The sequence below is a fragment of the Pristiophorus japonicus genome, chromosome 19, assembly GCF_044704955.1.
Source record: "Pristiophorus japonicus isolate sPriJap1 chromosome 19, sPriJap1.hap1, whole genome shotgun sequence".
Taxonomy (NCBI): Eukaryota; Metazoa; Chordata; class Chondrichthyes; family Pristiophoridae; genus Pristiophorus; species Pristiophorus japonicus.
Window position 1 is genome coordinate 6,784,640 of NC_091995.1, and position 15,500 is coordinate 6,800,139.

A 15,500-nucleotide genomic window follows, 5' to 3' on the forward strand; every position below is an offset into this window, starting at 1 on the left:
ATCAACAGCTCTCTGCGGTAGGGAATTCCACTGTACAACAATTCTCTGAGTGAAGAACTTTCTCCTCATCCCAGTCCTAAATGGCTTATCTTTTATCCTTAGACTGTGTCCCCTGGTTCTGGACTTCCCCAACATCGGGAACATTCTTCCCGCATTTAACCTGTCCAGTCCCGTCAGAATTTTATATGTTTCTATGAGATCCCCTCTCATCCTTTTAAACACCAGTGAATAAAGGCCCAGTCGATCCAGTCTCTCCTCATATGTCAGTCCAGCCATCCCTGGAATCAGTCTGGTGAATCTTCGCTGCACTCCCTCAATAGCAAGAACGTTCTTCCTCAGATTAGGAGACCAAAACTGAACACAGTATTCCAGGTGAAGCCTCACCAAGGCCCTGTACAACTGCAGTAAGACCTCCCTGCTCCTATACTTAAATCCCCTAGCTATGAAGGCCAACATACCATTTGTCTTCTTCACCACCTGCTGTACCTGCATGTCAACTTTCAATGACTGATGTACCATGACACCCAGGTCTCGTTGCACCTCCCCTTTTCCTAATCTGCCGCTATTCAGATAATATTCTGCCTTCGTGTTTTTGCCCCCAAGTGGATAATCTCACATTTATCCACATTATACTGCATCTGCCATGCATTTGCCCACTCACCTAACCTGTCCAAGTCACCCTGCAGCCTCTTAGCGTCCTCCTCACAGCTCACACTGCCACCCAGCTTAGTGTCATCTGCAAACTTGGAGATATTACATTCAATTCCTTTGTCTAAATCATTAATATATATTGTAAATAGCTGGAGTCCCAGCACTGAGCCCTGCGGCTCCCCACTAGTCACTGCCTGCCATTCTGAAAAGGACCCATTTATCCCGACTCTCTGCTTCCTGTCTGCAACCAGTTCTCTATCCATGTCAGTACATTACCCGCAATACCATGTGCTTTAATTTTGCACACCAATCTCTTGTGTGGGACCTTGTCAAAAGCCTTTTGAAAGTCCAAATACACCACATTCACTGGTTCCCCCTTGTCCACTCTACTAGTTACATCCTCAAAAAATACCAGAAGATTTGTCAAGCATGATTTCCATTTCATAATTCCATGATGACTTGGACCGATCCTGTCGCTGCTTTCCAAATGCGCTGCTATTTCATCTTTAATAATTGATTCCAACTTTTTCCCCACTACTGATGTCAGGCTAACCAATCTATAATTACCCGTTTTCTCTCTCCCTACTTTAAAAAAAAATGGTGCTACATTAGCTACCCTCTAGTCCATAGGAACTGATCCAGAGTCGATAGACTGTTGGAAAATGATCACCAATGCATCCACTATTTCTAGGGCCACTTCCTTAAGTACTCTGGGATGCAGACTATCATGCCCCGGGGATTTATTGGCCTTCAATCCCATCAATTTCCCGAACACAGTTTCCCACCTAATAAGGATATCCTTCAGTTCCTCCTTCTCACTTGACCCTCGGTCCCCTAGTACTTCCGGAAGGTTATTTGTGTCTTCTTTCGTGAAGACAGAACCAAAGTATTGTTCAACTGGTCTGCCATTTCTTTGATCCCCATTATAAATTCACCTGACTGCAAGGGACCTACGTTTGTCTTGACTAATCTTTTTCTCTTCACACATCTATAGAAGCTTTTACAGTCAGTTTTTGTGTGACCGGGAAGCTTCCTCTCATACTCTCTTTTCCCCATCCTAATTAAAACCTTTGTCTTCCTCTGCTTAATTCCAAATTTCCCCCAGTCCTCAGGTTTGCTGCTATTTCTGGCCAATTTATATGCCCCTTCCTTGGATTTAACGCTATCCCTAATTTCCCTTGTTAGTCATGGTTGAGCCACCTTCCCCGTTTTATTTTTACTCTAGACAGGGATGTACAATTGCTGAAGTTCATCCATGTGATCTTTAAATGTCTGCCATTGCCTATCCACCACCAACCCTTTAATTATCATTTACCAGTCTATTCTAGCCAATTCACGTCTCATACCATCGAAGTTACATGTCCTTAAGTTTAGGACCCTAGTCTTTGAATTAACTCTGTCACTCTCCATCTTAATAAAGAATTCTACCATATTATGGTCACTCTTCCCCAAGGGGCCTCACACAACAAGATTGCTAATTAATCCTTTCTCATTACATATCACCCAGTCTAGGATGGCCAGCCCTCTAGTTGGTTCCTTGACATATTGGGCCAGAAAACCATCCCTAATACACTCCAGGAAATCCTCCTCCACTGTATTGCTACCAGTTTGGTTAGCCCAATCTATATGTAGATTAAAGTCGCCCATGATAACTGCTGTACCTTTATTGCACACATTCCTAATTTCTTGTTTGATGCTGTCCCCAATCTCACTACCAATGTTTGGTGCTCTGTACACAACTCCCACTTGCGTTTTCTGCCATTTGGTGTTCCGCAGCTCTACCCATACAGATTCCACCTCATCCACGCTAATGTCCTTCCTTACAATTGCATTAATTTCCGTTAGCAACAAGAGGAGGCCATTCAGCCCCTTGAACCTATTACATAGAAACAAAGAAACATAGAAAATAGGCGCAGGAGTAGGCCATTCGGCCCTTCGAGCCTGCACCACCATTCAATATGATTATGGCTGATCATGCAACTTCAGAACCCCACTCCTGCCTTCTGTCCATACGCCCTTATCCCTTTAGCCGTAAGGGCCACATCTAACTCCCCTTTGAAAATATCCAACGAACTGGATTCAACAACTTTCTGTGGTAGAGAATTCCACAGGTTCACCTCTCTCTGAGTGAAGCAGTTTCTCCTCATCTCGGTCCTATATGGCTTACCCCTTATCCATGGACTGTGACCTCTGGTTCTGGACTTCCCCAACATCAGGAATATTCTTCCTACATCTAACCTGTCCAATCCCGTCAGAATGTTATATGCTTCGATGAGATCCCCTCTCATTCATCCAAATTCAAGTGAATATAAACCTAGTCGATCCAGTCTTTCTTCATATGTCAGTCCTGCCATCCCGGGAATCAGTCTGGTGAACCTTCGCTGCATTCCCTCAATGGCAAGAATGTCCTTCCTCACAATACTCAAGCTGTAGTCTCACCAAGGCCCTGTACAACTGCAGCAAGACCTCTCTACTCCTATACTCAAATCCTCTCGCGATGAAGGCCAACATGCCATTTGCTTTCTTAACTGCCTGCTGTACATGCATGCCTACTTTCAATGACTGATGTACCATGACACCCAGGTCTTGTTGCACCTCCCCTTTTACTAATCTGTCACCATTCAGATAATAATCTGCCTTTCTGTTTTTGCCACCAAAGTGGATAACCTCACACTTATCCGCATTATACTGCATCTGCCATGCATTTGCCCACTCACCTAACCTGTCCAAGTCATCCTGCAGTCTCTTAGCATTCTCCTCACAGCTCACACTGCCACCCAGATTAGTGGCATCTGCAAACTTGGAGATATTACATTCAATTCCTTCATCTAAATCATTAATGTAAATTGTAAATAGCTGGGTCCCAGTACTGAACCTCGCGGTACCCCAGTAGTCACTGCCTGCCATTCTGAAAAGGACCCATTGATTCCCACACTTTGCTTCCTGTCTGCCAACCAGTTCTCTATCTACATCAATACATTAACCCCAAACCCATGTGCCTTAATTTTGCACACTAATCTCTTGTGTGGGACCTTGTCAAAAGCCTTTTGAAAGTCCAAATACACCACATCCGCTGGTTCTTCCTTGTCCACTTTACTAGTTACATCCTCAAAAAATTCCAGAAGATTTGTCAAGCATGATTTTCCTTTTATAAATCCATGCTGACTTGGACCGATCCTGTCGCTGATTTCCAAATGTGCTGTTATTTCATCTTTAATAATTGATTCCAACATTTTCCCCACTACCGATGTCAGGCTAACCGGTCTATAATTCCCCGTTTTCTCTCTCCCTCCTTTTTTAAAAAGTGGGGTTACATTAGCTACCCTCCAATCCATAGGAACTGATCCAGAATCCATGGAATGTTGGAAAATGACCACCAATGCATCTACTATTTCTAGGGCCACTTCCTTAAGTACTCTGGGATGCAGATTATTAGGCCCTAGGGATTTATCAGCCTTCAATCCCATCAATTTCCCTAACACCATTTTCCTGACTGATAAGAATTTCCCTCAGTCCCTTCTTCTCGCTCGACCCTCGTTCCCCTAGTATTTTCGGGAGGTTATTTGTGTCTTCCTTAGTGAAGACAGAACCAACGTATTTGTTCAATTGGTCTGCCATTTCCTTGTTCCCCATTATAAATTCACCTGATTCTGACTGCAAGGGACCTATATTAGTCTTCACTAATCTTTTTCTCTTCACATATCTATAGAAGCTTTTGCAGTCAGTTTTTATGTTCCCTGCAAGCTTCCTCTCATACTCTATTTTCCCCCTCCTAATTAAACCCTTTGTCCTCCTCTGCTTAATTCTAAATTTCTCCCAGTCCTCAGATTTGCTGCTTTTTCTGGCCAATTTATATGCCCCTTCCTTGGATTTAACATTATCCCTAATTTCCCTTGTTAGCCACGGTTGAACCACCTTCCCCGTTTTATTTTACTCCAGACACGGATGTACAATTGTTGAAGTTCATCTATGTGATCTTTAAATGTCTGCCATTGCCTATCTACCATCAACCCTTTAAGTATCATTCACCAGTCTATCCTAGCCAATTCTCATGTCATACCATCAAAGTTACCTTTCTTTAAGTTCAGGACCCTAGTCTCTGAATTAATTGTGTCAATCTCCATCTTAAATGAAGAATTCTACCATATTATGGTCACTCTTCCCCAAGGGGCCTCGCAACAAGATTGCTAATTAATCCTTTCTCATTACACAACACCCAGTCTAGGATGGCCAGCTCTCTAGTTGTTTCCTCAACATATTGGTCTAGAAAACCATCCCTTATACACTCCAGGAAATCCTCCTCCACCGTATTGCTACCAGTTTGGTTAGCCCAATCTATATGTAGATTAAAGTCACCCATGATAACTGCTGTACCTTTATTGCACGCATCCCTAATTTCCTGTTTGATGCCATCCCCAACCTCACTACTACTGTTTGGTGGTCTGTACACAACTCCAACTAGCGTTTTCTGCCCTTTGGTGTTCCGCCGCTCTACCCATACAGATTCCATATCATCCAAACTAATGTCCTTCCTTACTATTGTGTTAATTTCCTCTTTAACCAGCAACGTTACCCCACCTCCTTTTCCTTTCTGTCTATCCTTCCTGAATATTGAATACCCCTGGATGTTGAGTTCCCGGCCTTGGTCACCCTGGAGCCATGTCTCTGTAATCCAATTACATCATATCCGTTAACAGCTATCTGCGCAGTTAATTCATCCACCTTATTACGAATACTCCTCGCATTGAGACACAGAGCCTTCAGCCTTGTCTTTTTAACACTCTTTTTTCTTTTAGAATTATTTTGTAATGTGGCCCTTTTTGATTTTTGCCTTTGATTTCTCTGACCTCCAATTTTCCTTATCTCCTTTCTACCTTTTGCTTCTGCCTCCATTTTACTTCTCTCTGTCTCCCTGCATAGATTCCCATCCCCTGCCTTATTAGTTTAAACCCTCCCCAACAGCACTAGCAAACACTCCCCCTAGGACATTGGTTCCGGTCCTGCCCAGGTGCAGAGCGTCCAGTTTGTATTGGTCCCACCTCCCCCAGAACCGGTTCCAATGTCCCAGGAATTTGAATCCCTCCCCCTTGCACCATTCCTCAAACCACGTATTCATCGTAACTATCCTGCAATTCCTACTCTGACTCTCACATGGCACTGGTAGCAATCCTGAGACGACCTTTGAGGTCCTACTTTTTAATTTAACTCCTAGCTCCCTAAATTCAGCTTGTAGGACCTCATCCCGTTTTTTACCTATATCGTTGGTAACTATATGCACCACGACAACTGGCTGTTCACCCTCCCCCTCCAGAATTCCCCGCAGCCGCTCCGAGACATCCTTGACCCTTGCACCAGGGAGGCAACATACCATCCTGGAGTCTTGATTGTGGCCGCAGAAACGCCTATCTATTCCGCTTACAATAGAATCCCCTACCACTATAGCTCTCCCACTCTTTTTCCTGCCCTCCTGTGCAGCAGAGCCATCCATGGTGCCATGAACTTGTCTGCTGCTGCCCTCCCCTATTGAGTCATCCCCCCCAACAGTATGCAAAGTGGTATATCTGTTTTGAAGGGAGGTGACTGCAGGGGACCCTGCACTACCTTCCTGCTACTGCTCTTCCTGATGGCCACCCATTCACTCTCTGCCTGTGTAACCTTTACCTGCGGTGTGACCAACTCACTAAATGTGCTATTCACGACATCCTCAGCATCGCGGATGCTCCAGAGTGAATCCATGCGCAGCTCCAGTGCTGCAATGCTGACTGTCAGGAGCTGCAGCTGGACACACTTCCTGCACACATAGTAGTCAGGGACACTGGAAGTATCCCTGATTTCCCCACATAGCACAGGAGGAGCATGACATGGGTCTGGGCTCTCCTGCCATGACTTAACCCTTAAATTAACTTAATTTAGCAACAATGCTAAAGGTTAACGACTGACAAGAAAAGAAAAAGAAAGATAAAATACTCACCAATCCACCAGCCAATCACTTACCCGCTTGGCTGTGACATCACACTCCGATTTCTTTTTACTTCTTGGTTTACTTTCTACCCCGCTGCAGCTGGCCTCCTCCTGACTGCCGCCGCTCCCACTCACTGCCGCCCTCTGTAGTCCCGCGCCCGCTCCGCTCTCGTGAAGCTGGCCTCCTCCCGTACATTACAACAGTGACTACATTCCAAAAGTACTTCATTGACTGTAAAGCGCTTTGGGCCACGCTGTGGTCGTGAAAAGGCGCTATAGAAATGCACGTCTTTCTGTTGTGTCCTTGTTGTTGCTGACGCTGAGCTGCCCGTTTTTTCCAGGCCGCTGGAGCAACACCTACAAGCTGCCGTACAGCTGGATGGGCACGGGCCACGCGGTCTACAACGGCTCCTTCTACTACAACAAGGCCTACACGCGCAGCGTGATCCGCTACGAGCTGCGGCGGCGGGTGGCGGCCAGCTGGGGCTCGCTGGACAACCTGGCGGCTCGCTCGGCCGCGCTGGGCAGCTGGCAGGGCTACTCGGAGGTGGACTTTGCGGCCGACGAGGGGGGCCTTTGGGTGGCCTACTTCTCGAACGACTTCGGCTACCTGCCCGAGGAGGTGCTGATGCTCAGCCGCCTGGACCCCGTCGACCTGACCGTCAGGAAGGAGGCCACCTGGAAGACCCAGCTCCGTCGGCCCTTCTACAGCAGCTACTTCCTCGTCTGTGGCGTCTTCTACGCCCTGGGGCGGCGGGGGCAGCGGGAAGGCGCCATCACCTACGCCCTGGACACCCACACAGGCTTCGAGTCCAGCCCGGGCCTGGTGATCCGCAGCGATTACTCCTACCTCACCCAGATGGACTACAACCCCACGGACAAACTCCTCTATGCCTGGGACAATGGATACCAAGTCACCTACAGTGTTCTGTTTGCCTACTGACCCCTGCGTGACTTTCTCTCTCTCTCTCTTTACCCCCCTTCACCTGTGACTCCGGCCTGGGATCAGGGCTCACGATTACGCACAGCAGGGGCCCCAGTATTATACAGGGATTTACGGCGCGTGAACTGGCCGTTTGGCCCAACTGGTCGGTGCCGGTATTTAGACCCCGCACGACTCTCCTCCCCACCCCTTAACTTCATCTCACCCAGAGGGGGGTGGGGGTTTGGAACTCACGGCCTGAAAGGGTGGTAGAGGCAGAAACCCTCACCACATTTACAAAGTACTTGGATGTGCACTTGAAGTGTCATAACCTACAGGGCTACGGACCGAGAGCTGGAAAGTGGGATTAGGCTGGGTAGCTCTTGTTCGGCCGGAGTGGACATGATGGGCCGAAATGGCCTCCATTCGTGTTGTAAATTTCTATGATTCTATCTTGCGCTATCAGCATAACCTGCTCTTCCTTTATCCCTCAGCACAAAAGCAAAATACTGTGGATGCTGGAATCTGAAATAACAACAGGAAATGCTGGAAATCTCAGCGGGTTAGGCAGCATCTGTGGAGAGAGAAACAGAGTTAACGTTTCAGGTCATAGAAACATAGAAAATAGGAGCAGTAGTAGGCCATTTGGCCCTTCGAGTCTGCACCGCCATTCAATATGATCATGGCTGATCCTCTATCTCAACACCATATTCCCGCTTTTTCCCCATATCCCTTGATGCCTTTTGTTTCTAGAAATCTATCTATCTCCCTCTTAAATATATTCAGTGACGTGGCCTCCACAGCCTTCTGTGGTAGAGAATTCCACAGGTTCACCACCCTCTGAGTGAAAAAATGTCTCCTCATCTCGGTCCTAAATTTCCTACCCTATATCCTGAGACTGTGACGCCTTGTTCTAGACTTCCCAGCCCGGGGAAACATCCTCCCCGCAATCAGTCTCTCCAACCCAGTCAGAATTTTATATGTTTCAATGAGATCCCCTCTCATTCTTCTAAACTAGTGAATACAGACCTAGTCGACCCAATCTCTCCTCATACGACAGTCCTGCCATCCCAGGAATCAGTCTGGTGAACCTTCGCTGTACTCCCTCTATGGCAAGTATATCCTTTCTTAGGCAAGGAGACCAAAACTGCACACAATACTCCAGGTGTGGTCTCACCAAGGCCCTGTATAACTGTAGTAAGACATCCTTGTTCCTGTACTCAAATCCTCTTGCATTGAAGGCCAACATACCATTTGCCTTCCTAACTGCTTGCTGCACCTGCATGATTACTTTACTTTCGATGTTTGGTGCACAAGGACTCACAGGTCGGTGACCCTTTGTCAGAACTGGACAACTCGAACTTTTGCCAGTTCTGACGAAGGGTCACAGACCTGAAACATTAACTCTGCTTCTCTCTCCACAGATGCTGCCTGACCCGCTGAGATTTCCAGCACGTTCTGTTTTTATTCCTTTATCCCTCATGTGTTTATCTGGCTTCCCCTTAAATGCCTCTATATCTGCCTCAAGCACTCCCTGTGCTAGCGAAGTTTTTACCACACTCTCTGGGTGAAGACGTTTCTCCTGAACTCCCTATTGAATTTATCAGTGACTATCTTATACTTATGACCCCTAGTTCTGGTCTCCCCCACAAGTGGAAAGGTCTTCTCTACGTCTACCCTATTGAACCCCTTCATTATTTTAAAGACGTCTATCAGGTCATCCCTCAGCCTTGTTAGAGGAAGAGAGTCCCAGCCTGTTCGGTATCGCACCCAAATGGGCCTTCATTCTGTGTGAGTTAAGCCAATGAGGTGTGGGGGACCATCCCTGTGGAGCCTCTTTTTCATCTGATGCCTACCCATGACGCGTTTCCAGTTGATGCCATTGGCTCGTGGCCAGGAGTGGGAACATTGGAACAGGAGGAGGCCACTCAGCCCCTCGAGCCTGTTCCATCATTCACTGAGACCACGGTTGACCTGTATCTCAACTCCATCTACCCGCCTTGGTTCCTTAACCCTTAATACCCTTACCCAACACAAAGCTATCAATCTCCATTGTGAAATTTTCAATTGACCCTTCCAGCCTCGACAGCTTTTTTGGGGGGGAAGAGAGTTTGCAGATTTCCACGACCCTTTGTGTGAGGAAGTGTTTTCTGACATCACTCCTGAACGGCCTAGCTCCGATTTTAAGGTTATGACCCCTTGTTCTGGACTCCCCACCACCAGAGGTAATCATTTCTCTCTCTCTACCCTAACAACTCCTTCAATCATCTTAAACATCTCAATCTTATCACCCCTTAATCTTCTATATTAATTTTGGATGAGACGTTAAACTGAGGTCCTGTCTGCTCTCTCAGGTGGACGTAAAAGATCCCATGGTTGTATTCCAAAGAAGAGCAGGGGAGTTACCCCAGGTGTCTTGGCCAATATTTATCCCTCAATAAACAAAAAAACAGATTATCTGGGTCATTATCACATTACTGTTTGTGGGAGCTTGCTGTGCGCAAATTGGTCGCTGCGTTTCCCACATTACAACAGTGGCTGCACTCCAAGAGTACTTAATACTCTGTAAAGTGCTTTGGGAAGTCCGGTGGATGTGAAAGGCACTATATAAATGTAAGTCTTGTCTTTTTATATTCAAGGGAATACAAGCCTAGTCTACACAAGCTGTTCTCATAATTAAACCCTTTTAGCCCCGGTATCATTCTGGTGAATCTGCACCAACATACCCTTCCTGAGGTGCGGAGCCCAGATCTGGACGCAATACTCTACCTTCAGCACTATATCACTGGCGTCCAATGCAAGAACCTGAATTGACTGTGCATGTACAATCTTTGCATCGCTGAGACTGTTCCAACTATCTCTGTGTACAGGGGAGGCTGCTGATGTTTATGTCAGTAGTCTCCCCTGTATATTGATGTGGCAAACCAACTGGCGCACCCCCTGAAATCTTCTCGGTGATGAATAGGGGGGCCGCGGACCGTCTCCCCCCTCCCCCCCCGCCACTGTTGAGAACCCCTGCTCTAACACCCTGGTTACTTTATTCCCCTGTGAAGCCTACAGGCAGAAACCAATTGTAGAGCCTCTTAACCACTGCCCATTTGCTAACACAAGCTGATGCTTTAGGGGTTTAACCTGGGTTCTGAATCATAGAAACTTACGGCACAGAAGGAGGCCATTCGGCCCATCGTGTCCGCACCGGCAGACCAAGAGCTATTCAGCCTAATCCCACTTTCCAGCTCTAGGTTCATAGCCCTGCAGGTTACGGCACTCCAAGCACCCCTTAAATGTGGTGAGGGTTTCTGCCTCTACCACCCATTGGGTGAAGAAATTTCCCCTCATAACTCCTCTAAACCTCTTACCAATTACTTTAAATATATGCCCCTGGTTGTTGACCCCTCTGCTAAGGGAAACAGGTCCTTCCTATCCACCCAATCCAGGCCCCTCATAATTTTATACACCTCAATAAGGTCACCCCTCAACCTCCTCTGTTCCAAGGAAAACAAACCCAGCCTATTCAATCTTCCCTCACAGTTAAAATTTTCCAGACCTGGCAACATCCTCGTAAATCTCCTCTGTACCCTCTCTAGTGCAATCACATCTTTCCTGTAACCTCGCCTAACCTCTCTGCACTTGTATTCTATGCCTCGATGAATAAAGGCAAGTATCCTGTATGTCTTCTTAACCACCTTATCTACCTGACTTGGACCTGTCTGGAGCCTTTGACACAGTTGACCACTCCATCCTCCTCCAACGCGCCTCCATCGTTCGGCTGGGTGGGACTGCACTCGCCTGGTTCCATTCTTGTCTATCTAATCGTAGTCAGAAAATCTCCTGCAATGCCTTCTCTTCCCACTCCCGCATCGTTACCTCTGGTGTCCCCCAGGGATCTATCCTTGTCCCCCTCCTATTTCTCATCTATATGCTGCCCCTTGGCGATATCATCTGAAAACACGGAGTCAGTTTCCACATGTACGCTGACGACACCGCCCACCTCCACCCCTTGCCTCAGCTCATCCGCTGCTGAAACCCTCATCCATGCCTTTGTTACCTCTAGACTTGACTATTCCAACGCACTCCTGGCTGGCGATCCTGAGGTCATGAAAGGCGATTTGGAAATGCAAGTCTTTCTTGTTCTGCAGATTGAAATTTAATTCTTGAATTTACAATTTTGTAAAATAAATTTTGTACTGAAGTGGAGAACTATCCATGTTGATGAACAGAGTGGTCATCTTCTCACCTTGGGAATCCAGCGTAAGTGTCGAACTCTCCCTCTTCACAGTAAGGTTATCTTTAATCAACTCTACAGCGTGTGTGTGTGGACTTTGCAGGTACAATGTCCGGAATTCTCGACCAAATCCGTGCCAGGTTTTGAGGGGCGAGGTCCGAAATCCGGCAAAACCCAAAATCCGACACGGATTCAGTCGAGGATTCTGGATTTTAGACTTGATTTACAACCGTCAGAGAAGAAATTCTTGTCTGAAATACAGAATCCTCGACCGAATCCGTGTCGGATTTTGCCTCAAAAATGGCCGGTTTCCGGACAATAATTCCAGATTTCGGACGGCTCCATCAGCTATGTTTTTTTTGGACAATTCCGGGTTTTGGAGTTCCGGATTCGGGACGTTGCACCTGTACTATTGTGGCCATTCAATCAAACCCGTCAGCTTATTGCCAATTTGCGGGAGGTTGTGTGATTCCATCCACTGATGTCGAAGGGGCTCCGGTGCCTCCACGCTCGCTGTACCATGCCCGTTTGCTCCCGAGGGCAGTGATGTGGCCTGCCATCTAATCTGCACTCTCTCTCTGCCTGCCCAACATCTGCCATCCCAATCCATCTCACCATCACTTAGCCAAGTGGACCGAATCCGGTCCCGTCAGCTTTTCATTAAAAACCTCAATCGTATTGTCTGTCAGCACTTGTTGAAAATAAATCATAACTCTTCGAGCCTCTCCTCCTTAATCAGAGCACTGAAACGTTGAGTCATCCTTTGCACCCTCTCCAGAGCCTCAGATATCCTTTTACCACATACAACAACCAGAATTACAAGCACCAGAGGGTAAAGCTCTTCATTTTGTATTAGATGATGGAAATGTGTTCAAGTTTTCTGAGGATGATGGGAAAGTAAGCTGTGAGGAGGACGCACAGGGATATAAGCCAGGTTAGGTGAGTGGGAAAGGAGGAGGCAGATGGAATATAATGTAGAGAAGTGCGAAGTTTGGTAGGATAAATAGCAAAGCAGAATATTTTTTGAATGGCGAGAGACTGGGAAATACTGCTATTCAGAGGGACCTTGTACACAAATCACACAAAGTTAACATGCAGGTACAGCAAGCAATTAGGAAAGAAAATGGTACGTTAGCCTTTATTACAAAGGGAGTATAAGAGTAAAGATGTCTTACTGCAATTATATAGGGTCCTGGTGAGACCACACTTGGAGTATTGTGCAAGGATATATTTGCCATAGAGGGATGGCATTGTAGATGTACAGGGTATTGGCGAGGCTACACCTGGAGTACTGCGTACAAATTTGGTCTCCGTATTTAAGAAAGGATATACTTGCATTGGAGGCTGTTCAGCGAAGGTTCAGTAGGTTGAATCCAGAGATGAGGGGGTTGACTTGTGAAGATTCAGCCTATACTCATTGGATTTCAGAAGAAGTGATCTTATTGAAACATACAAAATTCTTACAGGGACTGATAGGGTTGATGCAGGGAGGATGTTTCCCCTGACTGGGGAGGCTAGAACCAGGGGTCACAGTCTCAGAATAAGAGGTTGGCCGTTTAGGACTGACATGAGGAGAAACTTCTTCACTCAGAGGGTTGTGAATCTTTGGAATTCCCTGCCCCAGAGAGCTGTGGAGGCTCAATCGTTGAGTATATTCAAGGCAGAGATCGATAGATTTTTGGACACTAAGGGAATCGAGGGATATGGGGATCGGGCGGGAAAATGGAATTGAGGTAGAAGATCAGCCATAATCTTACTGAATGGCAGAGCAGGCTCGAGGGGCCGAATGGCCTACTCTTTGTGTATTCCAGGAAATTCAAGCTAACCCCTTTGATCTCCCTCACACAGCTTGTGCATCTGTGAGGGATCAGCAGCGATCCACAAAGTCTCTTTCCTGGGTACTGCTGCATGGTATAGTGATGACTGGAGTCTCCCAACAGCAATGCCACGATGTTTTAGCTACCCACAACAAAAGACACCTGGCTCCCACAAGCCCATTCCCCATAAAAGCATAAGTATCTTGTTTTGAGCTTGGCACAGCACAGGATACTTTCACAAGCTCTGGGGATGACATCGAGACCTAACACCTTAGTTTGATTGCACTGTTAACGGAGATCATGTGTTCATTCCCTTCCCGACCCGACCCAACCCCTCCCCTCCCTCAGTGTGAAAACTGCAGTGTGCTGCCACTGTCACAGTAAAGTCACGCAAAGTGTATCAGCACATGACCCTGGTAAATCCTTTCACCTCTGGGAACCCAGGTTACATTCTGTGAGATGAACACAGGGAATGTTGTAATATAAAAACAGGCAGCAGCTGTGGAGAGAGAAGCAGAGTTAACGTTTCAGGTCCTGTCCCTTCGTCAGAATTGGCGAATGTTCGAAATAGATTCTTAAGGAAGTGCTGGGGTCCTGAAAGGGGGAAGGGGGGTAGAAAGAACAAAAGGGAAGGTCTGTGATAGGGTGGAAGGCAGAAGAGATTTAAGAAACAAAGGGGATGATGGGCTGAATGCATCATCAGCATAGACAGTCCCTCGGAGTCGAGGAAGACTTGCTTCCACTCTTAGCATGAGTTCTTACGTGGCTGTACAGTCCAATGTGGGAACCACAGTCTCTGTCACAGGTGGGACAGATAGTGGTTGAAGGTAAGGGTGGGTGGGACAGGTTTGTCGCACGCTCTTTCTGCTGCCTGCGCTTGGTTTCTGCATGCTCTCGGCGATGAGACTCGAGGTGCTCAGCGATGGTAATAGCACAAGTTAGGAAACAAAAGGTGACTCTAGATAGGTTGTGAATGGCAGGATTGACATGAGGAGAGACTGGATCAACTGGGCCTGAATTCACTGGAGTTTAGAAGGATGAGAGGGGATCTCATAGAAATGCATAAAATTCTGACGGGACTGGACAGGTTAGATGCAGGAAGAATGTTCCCGATGTTGGGGAAGTCCAGAACCAGGGGACACAGTCTAAGGATAAGGAGTAAGCCATTTAGGACTGAGATGAGAAGAAACTTCTTCACTCAGTGTTGTTAACCTGTGGAATTCCCTGCTGCAGAGAGTTGTTGAGGCCAGTTCATTAGATATATTCAAGAGGGAGTGAGATATGGCCCTTACGGCTAAAGGGATCAAGGGGTATGGAGAGAAAGCAGGAAAGGGGTACTGAGGTGAATGATCAGCCATGATCTTATTGAATGGTGGTGCAGGCTCAAAGGGCCAAATGGCCTACTCCTTCACATAATTTCTATGTTTCTATGATTAGCAGTTGCCATGGGAAAGAGAGAGAAAAACAAGATAAAAATCGAAAAGAGAATGTTTTAATTGCTGTGATGAATGTACAAAATCGAAAGTCGCCGCAGGATCAAATATATCAGATCCTGTTACACAGTAATACCGATTCTCACCCGCCCCCCTGCTCCCAGTAACACTGATCCCCCCCCCCCCCCACCAGACCCACAGTAACACTGAGCCCCCCCCCCAGACCCACAGTAACACTGAGCCCCCCCCCAGACCCACAGTAACACTGATCACCCCCCACCCCAGACCCACAGTAACACTGATCACCCCCCAGACCCACAGTAACACTGAGCCCCCCCCCCAGACCCACAGTAACACTGATCACCCCCCACCCCAGACCCACAGTAACAGAGCCCACCCCCAGACCCACAGTAACACTGAGCCCCCCCCCAGACCCACAGTAACACTGATCACCCCCCACCCCAGACCCACAGTAACACTGATCACCCCCC

General features: G+C 47.1%; 1 protein-coding gene across 1 annotated transcript in view; it reads left to right on the top strand.

Annotated features, from left to right (window-relative positions):
* LOC139230646 (olfactomedin-like protein 2A) overlaps positions 1–7,889 on the top strand; it is a 30,644-nt gene extending 22,755 nt beyond the window's left edge. The window contains exon 6 of the mRNA XM_070862459.1: positions 6,954–7,889. Within this exon, the coding sequence (XP_070718560.1) occupies positions 6,954–7,555 (602 nt within the window). The 3' untranslated portion in view covers positions 7,556–7,889. The remainder of the gene's footprint in view (positions 1–6,953) is intronic.
* The last annotated feature ends 7,611 nt before the right edge of the window (positions 7,890–15,500 follow it).